This window comes from Rosa rugosa, chromosome 1 (genome assembly GCF_958449725.1).
Source record: "Rosa rugosa chromosome 1, drRosRugo1.1, whole genome shotgun sequence".
In the NCBI taxonomy this organism is placed as follows: Eukaryota; Viridiplantae; Streptophyta; class Magnoliopsida; order Rosales; family Rosaceae; genus Rosa; species Rosa rugosa.
Genome location: NC_084820.1, coordinates 57,919,908 through 57,937,284, shown reverse-complemented (window position 1 = coordinate 57,937,284; position 17,377 = coordinate 57,919,908). Strand labels below are relative to the sequence as shown.

General features: G+C 37.8%; 2 protein-coding genes across 4 annotated transcripts; both read left to right on the top strand.

Annotated features, from left to right (window-relative positions):
• Positions 1-2,018: 2,018 nt before the first annotated feature.
• Positions 2,019-9,472, top strand: LOC133725666 (serine/threonine-protein phosphatase 5). Of its 2 annotated transcripts, XM_062153004.1 has the most exons (14): positions 2,019-2,184; positions 3,041-3,129; positions 3,408-3,577; positions 3,652-3,723; positions 4,191-4,341; positions 5,630-5,836; positions 7,094-7,202; positions 7,293-7,410; positions 7,532-7,679; positions 7,947-8,195; positions 8,357-8,482; positions 8,574-8,674; positions 8,878-8,952; positions 9,068-9,472. In XM_062153004.1, exons 2-14 carry the CDS (start codon positions 3,051-3,053, stop codon positions 9,125-9,127), a joined length of 1,665 nt encoding a protein of 554 aa, XP_062008988.1. In that variant the 5' UTR covers positions 2,019-2,184; positions 3,041-3,050; the 3' UTR covers positions 9,128-9,472. The 2 variants fall into 2 exon arrangements, with proteins under 2 accessions (XP_062008988.1, XP_062008989.1); XM_062153005.1 differs by lacking the exon at positions 5,630-5,836 and having other exon boundaries at positions 2,022-2,184.
• An 816-nt stretch (positions 9,473-10,288) lies between these two features.
• On the top strand, positions 10,289-14,978 carry LOC133725665 (protein MAIN-LIKE 2). 2 transcript variants are annotated; one of them, XM_062153001.1, is made up of 6 exons: positions 10,289-10,415; positions 12,070-12,199; positions 12,297-12,941; positions 13,068-13,235; positions 13,364-13,753; positions 13,847-14,978. In XM_062153001.1, the coding sequence occupies exons 2-6, from the start codon at positions 12,089-12,091 to the stop codon at positions 14,741-14,743; spliced, it is 2,211 nt and encodes a 736-aa protein (XP_062008985.1). In that variant the 5' UTR covers positions 10,289-10,415; positions 12,070-12,088; the 3' UTR covers positions 14,744-14,978. The 2 variants fall into 2 exon arrangements, with proteins under 2 accessions (XP_062008985.1, XP_062008986.1); XM_062153002.1 differs by lacking the exon at positions 10,289-10,415 and adding an exon at positions 10,438-11,939.
• The last annotated feature ends 2,399 nt before the right edge of the window (positions 14,979-17,377 follow it).

Below are 17,377 nucleotides of genomic sequence, written 5' to 3'. Positions count from 1 at the left end.
CGAGAAGGCGAAACCTAGGTTTTGTGATTGCGGCGGGGAGTCTCGTGCTCTCCAGACCAGACAGAGGCGAGAGGACGGTGGCATGAGCTTGGAGAGATCGTGGTTTCTTCTGGAACGGCTTTGGGATCTCGACCAAGGTTTTCGAAGGCTTTGGTTGAGGTGATTCTCGGATGAGGGTGGTTTCTTGAACGTGGTTTGGCAGATCGTGTCGGAGTTGCGACATTAGTGTCGATGCCTGCAGTTTTTGGGGCAATTGGGCTATGCGTCGTCATGGAGGCTGGAGGCGAAGTTCCTTCAGTGGCGTCGGGTTGGGATCGATGAACTCAACTCGAGCTATGGTGACGTGGATGTGCCGCGCTTTGGGGAAGAGGCATGAGGGCCGAGGCAGGTTTCTTTAGCACCGGCGATGACTGGGCCGGTGGCTGAGACTAGTCTACAGTGCTGGAGGTTAGTGCGGTGGAATGTTGTGGGCAGGAAGAAGTTCCAAAAAAATTGGCGGGAAACCCTAGTTATGAACTAGGGCTGACTGTTGATTTCTGGACCGGATGTGGTTGGGCTTAGGGCTATTTTTCATGGGCTAAAGGCAGTGATTGGGCTTGTTTGGCTCAAATTTGAAAAGAGGGGCTATATAATGTAGACCCTCAATAAGAGCCCAAGGATAACCTGTTGCCGATGTTGTTGGCTATTGAGGAGGCTGAAGATGGTGCTGGTTCTAACCCTAAGGGGAAGGGACTAGCGCTCTCTTAAGTTCTTTATGCTTTTAGACATTCTGGACTCAAGCCTTTTGAAGTAGGGGTAATTTCTATAAGCTTTTCTAAAACGTTTCTAGTTGAATTGATATTTGTACTACAATTGCTTGATTGACATATTGGACTGATGATGAATATATTTTCCTTAGAGAGCGAGATTATTCTTGCTTAGTTTAGGCTTGCTGTTCAGCGAGCGTTCACTTAGATTTTAATGAGTCTAGTTGTGGCTTGGATATGTTATTCGGTTTGTCCCGGGATTATGTCTGTAAGTTCTGTTAGACTCTGGCCTGTTTTCATGCTTGATTACTAATGAAATCAATTTCTATTAAAAAAAGGTTCTTTATATTTTTAATAATTTAAATTTTTTAAAACTTTCTTAGTTTATTAAACATTCCAAATTCTAAATAGATACAACTAAATAATAAAAATTATAATTAATAGAATTGTAATTGATAAAGATGGACAATATTTCAAAATTTCTCAAGAATTTATAATACTCCAAATCCCAAATTTCTCAAGAATTTCGAGCCAATCTTCTTTTAATAATAATTGAAAGTACACTCCACGATTAGCCCTTTTGTGCATAAACTCCCTCTTTTATTTGCTAATCAATTATTGTGAAAAGTTTTATTGAATTGTAGTCTGGGGTGGGTGAGTTTGGTTTGTGTCTTTGTGATCATCATGTATAATAATTGATAGGGTTGATAATTGCATTTAGTTGGTAAACTCAATCTGTATTTATCACATCGACCTTGGAACAAAAATAAAAAATCACGAATTTTTTGTACTTTTTTTTTTTATCGCGAAAGAGAACTTCATTAATAATAACGGTTGTATATTACATTTAAAGGGTAAAATGTGACCTCATCAGAAACCTTACCCGATCAAGCAAGTAAAAAAGAATACCACACTCTATACATTAAATAATCAAATTATCTAGAATAAGAGTCTGTAACCAAATAACCAATGAGATCCAACCTCTTTCCGAAATCTAATGCCATCATAAGGCTTCTCTAGCTAAATTATGAGCCACTTTATTACAGCTTTGATGCACCTTCTTCTATGAGGCTACTTCCATATTATTATTATTATTTTTTTAATTTTTAATTTTTAATTTTTAATTTTTTTGAGAATGCTTCCACAGTTCCACGTCATTTCTTAAAAGGGAAAAGAAAAAGAAAAAGAAAAAGAGCAATCCTTAAAAGAGAAAAAAAGAAAAAAGAAACAGATAAAACAAACTATACGAGACAGTCAAGTGTCTATCACACACTCTCTCTGCGCTAGCCCCCAAATATTTATAGTTTTGCTTCTAAACCCTTCTTCAAAGACCAAGTCTTTACTCCTTAAACAACTTTGCTAACTCATACGTTTAGGGTTCATAGTTCCCTCCAACTCTCTCAGGCGAGAGATCCGATATTGTCAGCAAAGGCAATAGGTACTTTCTCCTTCTGGGTCAACTCTCTGTGTTTGGTCTCTGCGAAACAGCAATACAAAAACAACTCTTCATTTTATATCCACTGTTCCTTCTAACCGCTTCACTCTATCTCGTTGTTTATGTCGGCAACCAAACTGGGGTTAACCCTTCATTTGGTTCCGGTGATTGGAGATGGTGAAAGTGATACTTAATTTTCAATCTTTTACATTTATGATTTTGGATTGTGTTTAATGAGAAATCACATTAAAGGTCAGATTTTTATGCTTTTCAGGTTATATTGATTGAAAAGTTAAAAACTTTTTGACCTTATAGGATTTGATGAGTTCAAATTGCTGGCAATTGTGGATAGTTTTGGTCCACCTGGTTTCTGGTTTATTGATTGATGTGGGAATAGTGAATGGACTAGATATTTTCTATCACTTAGATTGGGTAATAGGATGTATCCCACAGTTGTAAAGCTGTTATTTGTTTGAAGAAAAATCTGTTTTTGTCTGTAAATTAAATACTATCATGGCGGAAATCGGAGGAGGATGAACATTGTATATCTTCACATAATAATGATCAGCTATACGGATGTGAACTTATAAATGGGTTGTGGTGAATGAAAAAATTGATAAGTTGGGAGTGAGGAGTTGCATGTTCATTTGATGTACACACATCTATATGTTAATTCTGATTTACTGCTAGTTTGAATTCAGAATTTGACAATAGGGCTGGAGTATCGACAGTACATTGTTTCATACTGATTGGTCATTGTTATGTTCACCTGGTAGAGCTTATATAGAATTGTAGATCAAGGATGAAAATCTAATCATGGAATCTTGAATTTGCTAATGTGCCGCCTTACTTCTTGTAGAGGACAATTCATGCCCATTATGGAAAATGACAATTCTAATGTTTCGCGAGCTGAAGAAATTAAGCTTCTTGCAAATGAAGCATTTAAAGGTGATCATCCTTCTACCATCCATTATTACCCTTCTCTTTTAGGCTGTTGGAATTCTTTAATGAATTTTTCGAGCACTGATTAAATCTGATGATTTAATTCAATATTAATGTTATGTACTTTACTGTTCCTAAATACTAACAAATGAGAAACTTTACCCACAAGTTGACCAAATTCAATGAATTTCTGCGAAACAGTTTAATCCTTAATTAGCTAGGCAAGAACTTTTCTCGTAAAGATTACTCTGGACAGTGTGCTCATACTTTCACTATTGTTTCAGCCCATAAATATTCTCAGGCTATTGATCTGTACACCCAAGCGATTGAACTAAACAGCAAGAATGCCGTATACTATGCGAATCGTTCGTTTGCTCACCTTAAACTGGAGGAATATGGAAGTGCCATACAAGATGCTTCAATGGCTATTGAAGTTGATCCTAGATATTCAAAGGTATGTTTTGTGACCTAAATATTGTGCATCATGACATGGATGATTATATACTGATCCGCTGTCTATTACTGCAGGGATACTACAGGCGAGGTGCAGCTTCTCTTGCTATGGGGAAATTCAAAGAGGCACTAAAAGATTTCCAGCAGGTACTTTTTCTGAAACTTGGGAGAAGTATAATATTATAGTAATTGTATTATGAAGAAGTTGACAGCCTATCTTTTATTTATTTATTTATTTTTAATTCTCAAAATCTCTTATGGCGCTGAACAATATGTCTGTGATATTGTTGCAATTGTACCAGACTGGTTTCAACACTATTCATCCTGTAAAATTGAGTCTCTGATACTTGAGAAAAATTTCTCAACAATCTGAGAAAATTGTCATGTATGCATGTGGGTAGATTTGAATCAAATTTCACAAACTGTTTAATCATATGGTTGAGTGAGATGAGACAATCTTAGGTTGGCTGTAACAAAGTAATGAAAATATTTTGTACAACGTTTACCATACATAATACTTTCTTTGAAAGCTTATACAAGAGATTCAGCTCTTTTTGTAGCAATTATCTCTAAGATGTGCCATTGTATAAGTTATCTGACTTAATGTAAAATAGGTTAAAAAAATCTGTCCAAATGATCCTGATGCTACCAAGAAACTGAAGGAATGTGAGAAGGCAGTGATGAAGCTTAAATTTGCTGAGGCAATTTCTGTACCAGAGTCTCAAAGGCGTCCCATAGCTGATTCTATTAATTATCGTTCTATAGGTACTCTTGTGTTGCTTTCCAGTTGATTTACTTTTTGTGTTCATATGTGCTTTTCAGCTGCTTATGATATATAGATTCTTTGTTTGTGTTTTACTTTTTCTTTTTTGTCCCCTGTGGCCTCAAACATTTGCAGGAGTTCATAGTTCCATCTTTTAAAATATTATCTATATTATTATTGCAAAATTTCTTGGAGTTACTACCAAATGATTCTGAGTTCTGATAAACATTAGATTGTATGAATCTCATTCATTGAAAATCTACTAATCTAGTGAAATGCATGCATTCTGTCGCCCAGTTTGATTACTTAATTTGCTTATGGTTGGAAATTTCTTTTACTTTAAAGTTGGCTCTCATCAACGTTGGTGTCTTTTGCTTTCTTGGAAATGTATGATACCAGTTATTTTGTAATCTATTTTTATTCAATATTTGGTTTGTTTTTGAAGTTCTGGTGTTTTACCAATCCCTCTATATATCAATATTTTCTCCACTATATAATTGCTGCGAAAAAAAAAAAAATCAGATTCTTATGTACCGACTCCTGGGATATTAGTCTTGAGCATCATTGTAATTTTAGCAAATAAAGGTTGTAAAGTATATCTACAAAGATGCTGAATCATGTATGCATAGAGTTTCTGTAGCGGCTGCTGTAAGTTGTAAGTAATAGTGTCATGAATTTTGAGTGGATTTCTGAGATTTATTAGTGTTGGTTGCACGTAGGTGCTAAATATGGTGGGTACAGTCATGGGACTGATGGGTTTGGGTAGTGATGGTGATATGGTGCTGAGGGCCCTTCATTCTTTAGTAACTTTTTGTATTTAACAGTAGATCACGTCTAGATTCTGGAAGTCTTGCTTTTATAATACAGTCTAGGCTCAATTTCTATGAAGGCGATATAAGGGTTAAACCAAAATCCCCGGTTACCTTGTTGCTGCCAATGTTAAATCTGCAAAGCAGCGGAACCTGTGGATGAACGCGTTTGAACTGGGTCTGAGTCTGATATGAAGGGACCCGTGTGATTTTCTCCTGTCTCCCACATATATAGAGGTCCGTCTATGTGTGTTGTTGTCAAGGGTAGTGCTATGTTTCTGGGCTTGTTTGCTCGTTAGGTCAGGAGCCAGTTTCTGAAACATCTATCAACTGACTCCATGTAGTCAGTAGATTGAGTACTAAAAGAGCTTGATCAACATTAAGTCGATTTCAATCCATTCCTAAAATTCTCTTAATGTTCACTATTATAGTGTCTATTAACAGATTAATTTTAGTATTCTTATATATTGTATCATTATAGGAACGGGTCCCAGTTCATCATCAGTGCCCACCGAAGTTACCGTAGCAGTTCTGGCAATAGCAGTTGGGGTAGCGATGGTTATGATGGGAACAGCAGTGGCTGCAGTTGTGGCCACAATAGTGGTGGTAGTCATGGTGGTCCTGGGGGCACGTTGGTGGCGTGGCTTCCGTGGTGGGGTTTATACCACAAGTCAAGTAAATGACCTAGGTTTGAGTTCATGATCCAAGTAGTATTAGTGAATAGTAACAAGCCACTCATCGCTTTCAAGTGTTAGAAAAGTAGCTATTAAAAGGAAAAAAGATCTTCCAGTAGTTGGAATTTTTTTTCTTTGGAATTAGGAAATATATTAGAAACTGATGTATGTTCATCAACTGGTAATGCATATATATATATATATATAGAATTATTCTCAGGTGCGGATGTCCGTACCGAATTTTCGGTACGGATTTCCTGTTTTCGACCACTTTCCGGATACATTTTTACATCTTAACCGTTCAGTTTTTAGGCCCTAGTGTATAGATCACCTCTACAAAATTTCAGCCAATTTGGTGATCGTTAAGCCATCCAAAACTGCATTTTACACGAACGGACCGAATCTGTCGAACCGGAACCATTCGTATTTATAATGGTAAATTGCAGTTTTTGATGCATTAACAATCACCAAATTGGCTGAAATTTTGCAGAGGTGATCTATACACTAGGACCTAAAAACTGAACGGTTAAGATGTAAAAATGTGGCCGGAAAGTGGTCAAAAACAGGAAATCCGTACCGTCCGCTCGGTACGGACGTCCGCACCTGAGACGGACTGTGTGTATATATATATATATTAAAAAAAAAAAATTAGATTTGCAATCAAATTCACTGTCTTAGGCAGTTGAAAAGGAGCTGGCCCTGGATATGGGACAATTTCTACTTTAGCTGACCCAAGTGGGTTGATTGAGGCTTTCTATCCCTTTGTGTGTGTGTGTGTGTGTGTGATGGTTATATATATTAAAGGTCAGACTTAGGTTAGCTTATTCTTAATTCTATGTTGCTCTGGATATAAATGTTGTCTCTCGAACTTAGAATGAATACTGAATTAGCTTTTGTTCCAAGAGAAGATAATCAAATGAGCAATATCCAAATATTCATCTTAAAGAAATTAGAATGTCCAAAAATCATAAAATAAAGTGAACCTGAAATTGTAATGAGGTAGATTTATTTTCCTTGTGTCTTGTGTGAATATAAAATGCAAGTGAGTGCTGATGTCTTTTGTGGATGAAAAAACTTGTGAGTTGTGACAACTCACAACTCCTGTGTAGACGCATTTTATCACTGTTTTCATGTAAGTTCAGGCACTTTGTAATTTGAAGACTCTTAGTCTTCCAAATCTTATTCTTAATTTATTTATATCATTGTCTTCTTTTCTATTTACTTGTTTTAGCACTAAGTAGCTGATGAATGGGTGTCTGTTTGCATTTCAGAAGTGGAGCCACAATATTCTGGTGCAAGGATAGAAGGAGATGTTGTTACTTTGGATTTTGTGAAGAAAATGATGGAGGATTTTAAGAATCAGAAGACTTTACACCAAAGGTATGTGTGGGAGGCACAATACTTTTTTTTTTTTGGTCATGAAAATATTGTTGGACAGTCTTCTTACTTAACATGTTGCAAGTATTGTAGATATGCATTCCAAATTGTGTTACAAACGAAAGAAATGTTGCAAACGCTGCCTTCTCTTGTTGATATAAATGTTCCAAATGGCAACCATTTTACTGTTTGTGGGGACGTACATGGTCAGGTAATTACATTATAATATGTTTCCAATAGTCCTAAAAATCTCTACTATCTTTTTAAATTCTTGTTTCTGGTGGTTGTGTACTTGTATGTATAACTATTTTATTTGCTTGTAATGCCTGCAGTTCTACGATCTCCTAAATATTTTTGAGCTTAATGGGCTTCCTTCAGAGGAGAATCCCTATCTATTCAATGGTGATTTTGTGGACAGAGGATCATTTTCGCTGGAGGTCATTCTAACACTGTTTGCATTTAAGTGCATGTCTCCATCAGGTGGATCCTCTTGTTCTCTTGTTTGGTTAGAAATTCTTTTGCTATATTGTTTCTGGTTTTTTTGGGTCTAGCATCTCTATACCATTTAGTCACGTTCTAGCTGTGTCAGACTTGTTCTGTCCATATTATTATTGTTATCATTAATTTTTCCCCAATAGAATCTACTGTCAATTATGGCTCCATTGCCACCTTTTCACACTTCAGTATTTGTAACACTTTTCTTTCACACCATCGTGTTCAAAGTTGACCTGTTTGTTTATTTTTCAGCAATATATCTTGCAAGGGGGAACCATGAAAGCAAAAGCATGAACAGGATATATGGTTTTGAGGGCGAGGTCCAGTCCAAGTTAAGCGAAAAATTTGTGGAACTATTTGCTGAAGTGTTTTGTTGTTTACCGTTGGCTCATGTAATAAATGGCAAGGTGTTTGTAGTTCATGGGGGTCTTTTTAGTGTCGATGGGGTGAAACTGAGTGATATTAGAGCAATAAACCGGTTTTGTGAACCTCCTGAGGAAGGTAATTTATTGCATTTCCCCCTTTCTTGTGCATTTGGATATCATCTATTATTAGTCTTAACCAGGTCAATCAATCTAAAGCTAAAATTAACATCAGAAACCTTCTGTAAGTTGATCTGTACGAATAGGGTTTACATTATTTTTTCCTTTGGGTTTCATCAGGATTGATGTGTGAATTGCTATGGAGTGATCCACAACCTGCCCCTGGAAGAGGCCCTAGCAAGCGAGGTGTAGGTCTTTCTTTTGGTGGTGATGTGACAAAAAGATTTTTGCAGGACAACAATTTAGGTATGTCTACTATGATAAATTATTATACGTAAAAATTGCTACTTTACCAAATAGTGTATGAGAGGGTTTACATGGTTTAATGAATTTACAGATTTAGTTGTGCGCTCTCATGAAGTAAAGGATGAGGGATATGAGATTGAGCATGATGGTAAACTCATCACTGTTTTTTCTGCTCCAAATTACTGTGATCAGGTAACTGAATGATGGCTACTTGACTCGTCTTCCATTATTTACCAAGTCATCTTCTAGAGCCGGTCTTGTGGTTGTCTTACCAGTAGTATTTATATATGTTGAAGGCTATTTTTCTGCACAATAAAAGTTTGGAAAATTCTCTGAGAATCTAGATTCTCGCTAGAATCAATATTTCACGATGGTTTATAATTTGCTTGTTGCAGATGGGTAACAAAGGCGCCTTTATCCGTTTCGAAGCACCAGATTTGAAGCCAAATATAGTCACTTTTTCAGCAGTGGTTAGTGGCTCTATTAAACTGCTCCATTTTTCAATCACTGTGTCTAGCTGCACTCCCCAAAATTTTCCTTGGTTTTGTACCCATAATATTTACTCTTTTGTCTGTGGACTTGCAGCCGCATCCTGATGTGAAGCCAATGGCATATGCGAATAACTTCCTCCGACTCTTTCAGTAGTTTACATGGGTGAATTTTCTGCCATATAAGCTGAATAGAAATCTGCGATGGTAGGCTACCAAAGAGTTGGTCCATGTTTGACATACCCATCTTTCTTGTACTTCTCGCTACTAGAAAGAATATTTCAGCCATTTCCTTTGATACATTTTTTTGTTCTTGTGCTCCGAGCGAGCCAAGTTTTGATGAAATTTATAGGCACATGAATGACTGCTGGCTAAATTGCATGGCTTTTCTCTTTCCATATGTTCTGATGGTCTTTTCCTGGATTTGTTGGAGATCCACATATTTTTTATTTTCCCTACAGATTCATCAAGTATGACTTAATAGTTGTGATTTCCATAATGATTTGTACATGTATCAATATGAATAATGGTGACCTGCAATGCAATTAGGTCGGTACAAGTCATGTGACTCTGTACTCTAATTGTTGACGTGAAATGTAGGCGTAATGTACAAATGTAGGCTTGTGTATTTATACTAAATGTAGAACCAGAGGATGTTGCAGATTAAACTGTGTTCAATATTGACACTAATTGCTTTTGAAATTTTGATTAACGCTTTACGATCATCCATTCCCTCTTCATATAATTTCATTGGCAAGTGAGACTCATACCCCGGTGATAATGATGGTACCGGAATTCGACAAGAAGTTAGCGGAATTTGACAGTAATGTTTTGTTAACACGGCGTATAATCAATTCATAATTATGCAAGCAAGTCCAGGGTCTTGAGGCTTTTAACAAATGGATTCTTCTTGAAAAATGAAGACTTTGAGCCCTTGGTTAGTCCGATAATGAGTAGTGATTAAAAATGGGACTAGGATGATGTCTTAATTTTCTTCGAATGTAACAAAAGAAGTGATGTTGGCACTCAAGCTTTTATTTATTTATTTATTTTTTTGAGTGAAGCTAACTATTCAAATAATAAAATATACGATAAAGTAGAGTGCCAAAATCACCGGGGAATCGAGAAAATGATAACTTCATAAATAGAGGTAACTATTCAAGTGGTAAATTTTACGACAATGGTGATATTGGGAAAATGAAAAAGAAAAGAATGTTGGGACTTGGTTCAACATTTGGGCCAGGCAGGCAAGGTTAGATATGGGCTCGGGTCAGGAGCAGAAAAGACCCGCCCAAATTCGAGCCCTAATAGTAAAAGATTAGAATTTCAGCTTTGCCTTAATGCTGCTGCTTCTTCCATCGTCGTTTCGAGGATTGGAATTTGGAATTGGTTGGGTTTCGTCCAGAGCTGCTCTCCGGCGTCGTTTTGCTCGATTCACATTTCAGGTTTGTTTATTCCCTCCTCCCTTTCTCTCTCTCTCTCTCTCTCTCTTCTTTTATCACAACCCGCGCCCCTCTCTGTCTCTCTCTCTCTCTCTAGAGCTCTCCGTTCGGTTTCCGACCAAGAATTGAGCACCAAAACGAACCGTTTCGTTAGCTTTCGCTTCTCAACACCGCCATTGTTTTAGCCTCCACTTGAATTTCAGAGTAAAGCCAAAAACGAACCGAAGGGATTACTTACTGACTCTGAATTTTCAATTAGGGGTTTTGATTTTGGGTGCTGGGGTTACTTGTGTGTTTGCGGTAGCTTAATTTTGTGGATTTCCAATGAAAATGAGTAGCGGGTTGAGCTCTGAATACTTGTGATTGTGGATTTCTGATTAGGGTTTTCGTTTTGAGCTTCAAGCTTTTCCCCATTTGTTTTGATGGACAAATGGAGATGAGAGTTTGTTTAGGATAATATATATGTGGTGAAGGTAGATGAAGATGATCAAGTGGAATTTTAGGGATAAGTGCATCTTGTATTGGTTTCTGGATAAGTGCATCTTTTGATGAATTTCAATAAAGGAAGCATGTTTTAGTGGTTTTGTTTCTATCCCCTTGTTCGTGAGAAGCAAGTAATTCAAGAAGATGAACAAGTAGATTCTGTTTGGATTGAGGAAAACACAAGTGAAGTGAAAGGATAATGTTTGAAAGAGGTTCAGTAGTTCATGAACTTGAGGACTTAGTGTAGCATTTTTCTTCTTACTTGCTGCGGAAGACTAAGTGAACTCTCTGTTCAATTTCTGTTGACTAATTTGGGGGCGTGGAGATTTTCTGGATTTCTTCATTTAATTTATAGTGCCAATGTGAAAGAAAGGGAAATCTATCTTGTATTACCCATCACATTTTATTACTTTAAAGAGATAAAGAATATCAGTTCACCTAGCGTTATTTGTTTGAAAAATGTTAAAGTATAGCGTAATCTTCGTTGTTCTCATGGAACTTTTTCGTAACTTCAAGAATTAAGTCCATTCTATGTAATGGGAAGTGTTTTTGGAGGGACAAGTTATGCTCCAGGCTATATTTGTTTCTATGATGAATTCCATTCATTTATGTTCCTCTTGAGGAAATGTGATGTTGTTCCTTGAGTCTCTTACAATTTGGTTTCTGTAAAACATGAGAAAGAAAGGAAGATGCTTGAGACTGATTTAAAGACACACTAGGAAAGCTATTGTCAAATGATATCTTTGTTCTTTCATGTCTGTAATGAATTAATGTTTCCCAATAAAAGTGTTTAGTATTCATTTTATAAGCAGAACTTGTGTATCGGTCTGCATTTGTGTCATGTTATGAAAATTATTGGGATTAATTATAGTATGAAAAAGAGACGAGTTTTAATATTAGAATTGGTCGAGTCAGAATCAACTGAAGTTGCAGACTTTTCCTTCTCGAATCATCTTTAAATTCTAGTATAGGACATATTGGAAAGCACCAGATGCAAGTCAAGCTGACTAGAGCTAAAGCTCATACATTGTGGATTTGATATAGGTTGAGCATACTTATTTCCTTCTGAATTTCTAATACAGATTTAAATAGATTACATATGTTATTATGAACTTAGATTGTGCTCTTTAGTTATTTTACGGAAATAGTAATATTCTCTGTACGTGGTGGATAGTTTTATGTCAGCGTAAGTAATGGAGGAACTATCAATGGTAGACCCTTATGGGACAAATCCTGGACCAATTGATGGTTCGGTGCTTTATGATCAGGAGAAGCATGTCTCCTCAGCTGTTTGGGATGGACAGGTGCGGTAGACTGTTAAATAAGGCTTTTTATTTATTTATTGTTCCTTTTGTATTTGCTAAAATGTTTTACCAATCTGGATGGGGATAAAACCTACAGGAGCGTGGTGCACTTAGATGCCATGAACACACGTCAAAGCTCGATCAATGGACTCTAACGGAAACACAGTTGGAGTTGGTAGAGAAGGCTGGATTTGGTTATTTAAGATTGATTCCTGCTATTAGTCTGGACAACCCACTGATTTCGGCACTAGTTGAAAGATGGAGGAGGGAAACCAACACTTTTCACCTGAATGTTGGAGAAATGACAGTAACCCTGAAGGATGTTGCACTATTGCTTGGACTATCAATTGATGGAGACCCTGTAATGGGTGTAACATATACCACCTGTAACTCAGTTTGTGAAAAATTTCTTGGAAAAACACCAGAGTCTAGTTATATTAGTGGTGGAATGGTAAAGCTAAGCTGGTTGAAAGAGTTCTTTTCGCGTTGTCCTGAAGATGCTCCACTTGAAGTGATTGAGTACCACACACGTGCCTACCTCTTATATCTTGTTGGAAGTACAATATTTTCCACTACCACTGGGAATAAAGTCCCTGTCATGTACCTTCCATTGTTTGGAGATTTAGACCAATGTGGGAAATATGCCTGGGGAGCAGCAGCCTTGGCATTTTTGTACAGGGCACTTGGCAATGCCTCTCTGAGATCTCAAAGTACGATTAGTGGTTGTTTGACACTTCTTCAGGTTATTTACATGCCTTTTTACTCTGTTTATTTCTCATTTGCTAGCTTTTAGTACTCCTTCGCTTTTTATTGGTGACTGTTTCTTGTCTATGCTATTTTGATTGTATGTATTTATTTATTATAACAGTGCTGGAGTTACTTTCACCTGAATATTGGACGACCAAAGCTCAATCAAGATTCAATGCATAATCGTTGTCCTTTTGTGCTTAGCTGGAAAGGAAAACAAAGTGGGCCCACAACAAACCGAGATGTAGTTTTTTACCGTAAAGTTCTGGATTCCCTGAAAGAATGCGATGTAAGTTTTCTCCTTTTTCTTTTCTCTGTTGATAACTTACATAATTTATACTCCCATCAGACCAAAAAAAAAAAATTCCCATAGTTTAGTGTTGAAGTGTAATACATTTGGTATGGTGTTGACTATAGGTGGAGTGGCGTCCTTATAGACATCTGGACAGTAGTGTTATCCCAAAAGAAATAACGAGTAATCTGATTCTAGGAAGGTCGAAAACAATGCTAATTTGCTTTGACAAAGCAGAAAGGCATCTCCCAAATCGTTGTCTAAGGCAATTTGGCATTCCCCAGTCAATCCCAGAGGATGTAGAGCGATGGGAGCGAAAAAGTCGCGGAGTTGATGGTGGGGTTGATTTGTCAGCGAAAATGGAGTCAGAGCTTAATGAATGGTTCGAACGTCGGTTCCATATTGTGGAAGAGGATGATGATGCAGATGAAAATGAGTACATGCAGTGGTACCTGAAAATTACACGTAAATTTGTTGGGAGGCCTATCTCTCTCTCATCTGAGTTTCAAAGAACGGTAAGACCAATTATTATAATTCTTATGGTTGTTGTCAAGTGTGATGGTAAAGCAATCAGTATTCTTATATGGTTACATTATTAACTTTTGCAGAATGCTGGTTTGAGAGATATTGCACACATAGCTGATACATTCTCAACAAAGGGTTTGGATCCTGAACAAGTTGAGTTAATATCTAGGATCAGGTATATTGCCCATGAATGTTTGAGGGACCAGATTGGTGGTCCAGCCAGAGTGTCGCCCTCCCCACACAATGAACTTGGCAAAAGGATAAGAGGGAAGGAGAGGGTAAGAAGAAAAGGTGCAGGAAAACGTTTGCGGAAGGATCATCCAGTACAATATCACACTGCTAGTGAAGGTGATCAATCTCCGTTTTCTGGTGCCACCGTTGCTGTTGATCGATTACAATCGTATCATGCACATAGGGAGGAGGATCATTTGCCATTATATCCTGTTGAAAATGAGGTCACTGCTTTGCATATGATCAGTGGGGATGATGACATTGGTTTCGATCAGTCGGAGCTGGTCCAGGTGACTGGTGAGGAAAGTAACACTGAGCTAAGCCATGCAGTTGTGAAGGTTGATGAAACCCACCTTTTTGAAGCAACTGAAAAGATAAACGACTCACAAATTTGTAATGCAATGAACGAGGTCAAGGACTTCCGAATTAGTACCAAGGTTGATTCTCAGATTTGTAATGCAACGACGGTCATTGACTCACAGCTCTGCGATGCACCGGAGGAGGTTATCAACTCACAGATTTGCAATGCAGAGCAGGAGGTTGACGATTCACATGCTTGTGATGCAACACAGGAGGCTACCGACTCTCGTCTTTCTGCAGCATCTGAAAAGGTTGATGACTCCGAGCTTCCTGAACTTACCACTGAAAGTGATCGACAAACGGCTAAATTGGAAACAGAGGTTCCAGAGTCTTCTCTTGAGATTCCTCAGGATATTGCAAACCAGAGTAACTATAGTGTTGTAGTATAAAGTACTGGTGCTATCATGAAATTTTGCTGAGGTAATCATTCTATATGATTTAGAAGATGCTGACTAACATTGTTTACAATTGTATGTTCAATCATATTTTGATTATTCAGGCCTTGCATAATACATTCTTATTATTTTTGATTGCGAGATTAGCAATCAAATACTCATCACTATGTATATATGGCTGTAATTTTTGGCTAGTTGATGATAAGATGCTTTGTTTTTGTGCTGATCAGTGTACTGTGCTATTTTGCAACATTTGAGATATTATTGCATATGATCTACTTGTTACATACGGGAAGTAATGTTTCAAAGTTCAGTGTTTTTTCAGCCTAATGTTGAATTTTTATTTATGGGTGACTGTTCGTTCAATATAGTTTATCCAATGACCAAAATATCGAGTATTGACGAAATATTGATGGTTCGGAAAATGGAAATTTCGATGGAAATATTAAGAAAATTTCGATATCGATAAATTTTTGAAAGAAATGAAGGAAATTCAGAGAAAATCATTGAAATTTTAAGCGAAACTTTGTGAACTGCTTATTTGATCAACTATCTATATATTATGAATCTATATTCAGTGCGGATACCTCTGATCCGGATGCTCGTAGTGTAGTGTTGGATTGCTTACAACCCAAGGTAACCGAAGTGATGAACTCTAGTCTTATAGCTCCGTACTCTAATGATGAGATCAAGAGGGCGTTATTTCATATGCATCCCTCAACATCCCCAGGTCCTGATGGGATGTCCCCATGTTTTTTCCAGAAATTTTGGAAAGTGGTGGGATATGATGTTTGCTGTGCGGTCAGAGAAGTGTTGCCTACAGGTAACATCTCCCAGGAATCGAACTTTACACATCTCGCTCTTATTTCGAAGATCAAGGAACCAAAGCTCCCTTCTGATTTGAGACCAATTGCTCTATGTAACGTGGTGTACAAGATAGCTTCCAAGGCTCTGGCTAATAGACTCAAGCCGATTTTGCCTCACATTATTTCCCCGCTACAGAGTGCTTTTGTTCCAGGAAGATTAATTTCGGATAATACTTTGGTTGCTACGGAGATTGCTCACTTTATGAAGAAGCTTCGCCAGCAGGCTGAGGGATTTTTTTTCTCTAAAACTGGATATCTCAAAAGCGTATGACTGCTTGGAATGGCAATATCTTGACGCTATCCTTCTCAGGTTGGGTTTTTGTAGAAGCTAGGTTACCATTGTGTTAGCCACAGTGAAATCTGCCAGTTATTCCATTTTGATAAATGGTTCTCCCACTTGTTTTATCTTGCCTACCAGGGGTATTCAACAGGGCGACCCCTTATCTCCATATTTGTTTATTTTGTGCGTAGAAGGACTTTCAGCCTTGATCTCATCCTCTTTTCAGAACGGAACTATTAAAGGCTTAACTATGGCTCCTACTGCCCCCACTATTCATCATCTACTCTTTGCAGATGATAGTTTTCTCTTTGGGGAAGCCTCTGTTCGTGAATGTCAAGCCTTTAAACAGATACTTTCAGTGTATGCCCGAGCCTCAGGACAACATATTAATTTGCAGAAATCTAGTGTGGTCTTTAGTGGTAATGTCAGCTTACAGAACAGGAATAGTCTTGCAGCTATCCTTGGGGTGCAATGTGTTAAAGAACATGGTTTGTACCTTGGCTTGCCTATTCATGTTGGACATAACAAGAAAGCCATTTTTGCATACCTGAAAGAGAAACTGTCCAAGAGACTCATTAGTTGACGCTCCAAGATTTTGAGTTCTGGCGGGAAGGAATTATTAATAAAGGCGGTTGCTCAAACTTTACCTAACTATGTCATGAACTGTTATGCCTTGCTAATTAAAGTCTTTGTGTGATGAGCTACAATAGTTGTGCTGTCAATTCTTTTGGGGTAGTACTGATGAGAGAAAGAGAATACAATGGAGGTCTTGGGAAAGAATGTGCCTTCCCAAAAATCAGGAGGGGTATGGGTTTCAAGCACCTACATGCTCACAACCTGGCCATGTTGTCGAAACAGGGTTGGAGATTTCTTACTAAACTTGAGTCACTAGTGGCCAAAGGTTTTAAAGCAGTTTATCATCCTTCCTCAATGCAGATATGGGTGAGCGGCCTTCATATTCGTGGAGGAGCTTAATGGAGGCTCGTCCGGTTTTACAAGGAGGTTTGGCTTGGAGAGTTGGTGATGGTCAGCGTATTAACATTTGGGAGGATGAGTGGACCCCAAATGTCTCCCATCATTCTTTATCTCGACCGGTTGACTCTGTGTTTGATCTGGTTTCTGATTTGATTAATCGTGCTTCTTTGTCTTGGGACCATGTAGCTGTTCATGCTTGTTTTGAGCCTTAGGTGGCAGAGCAAGTCCTTTCTATTCCATTGAGTCTTCGATTTGGTAATGATCGGCCGTCTTGGAAGCTTGAGAAAAGAGGGCATTTTTCTGTCAAGACAGCTTATAGGGTTGCTTGTGATTTTTCCATTGGCCATATCTACGCTTCTACCTCGATGGGAGACCCATATAGTCCTCTTTGGAAAGCTCTATGGAAAGCTCAAGTCCCTAGTAAAGTGGCGATATTTGGATGGAGAGCTGTGCACAACCTCTTACCAACCAGAGCTGCTTTAACCTCCAAAGGTTATTCAGGCCCAC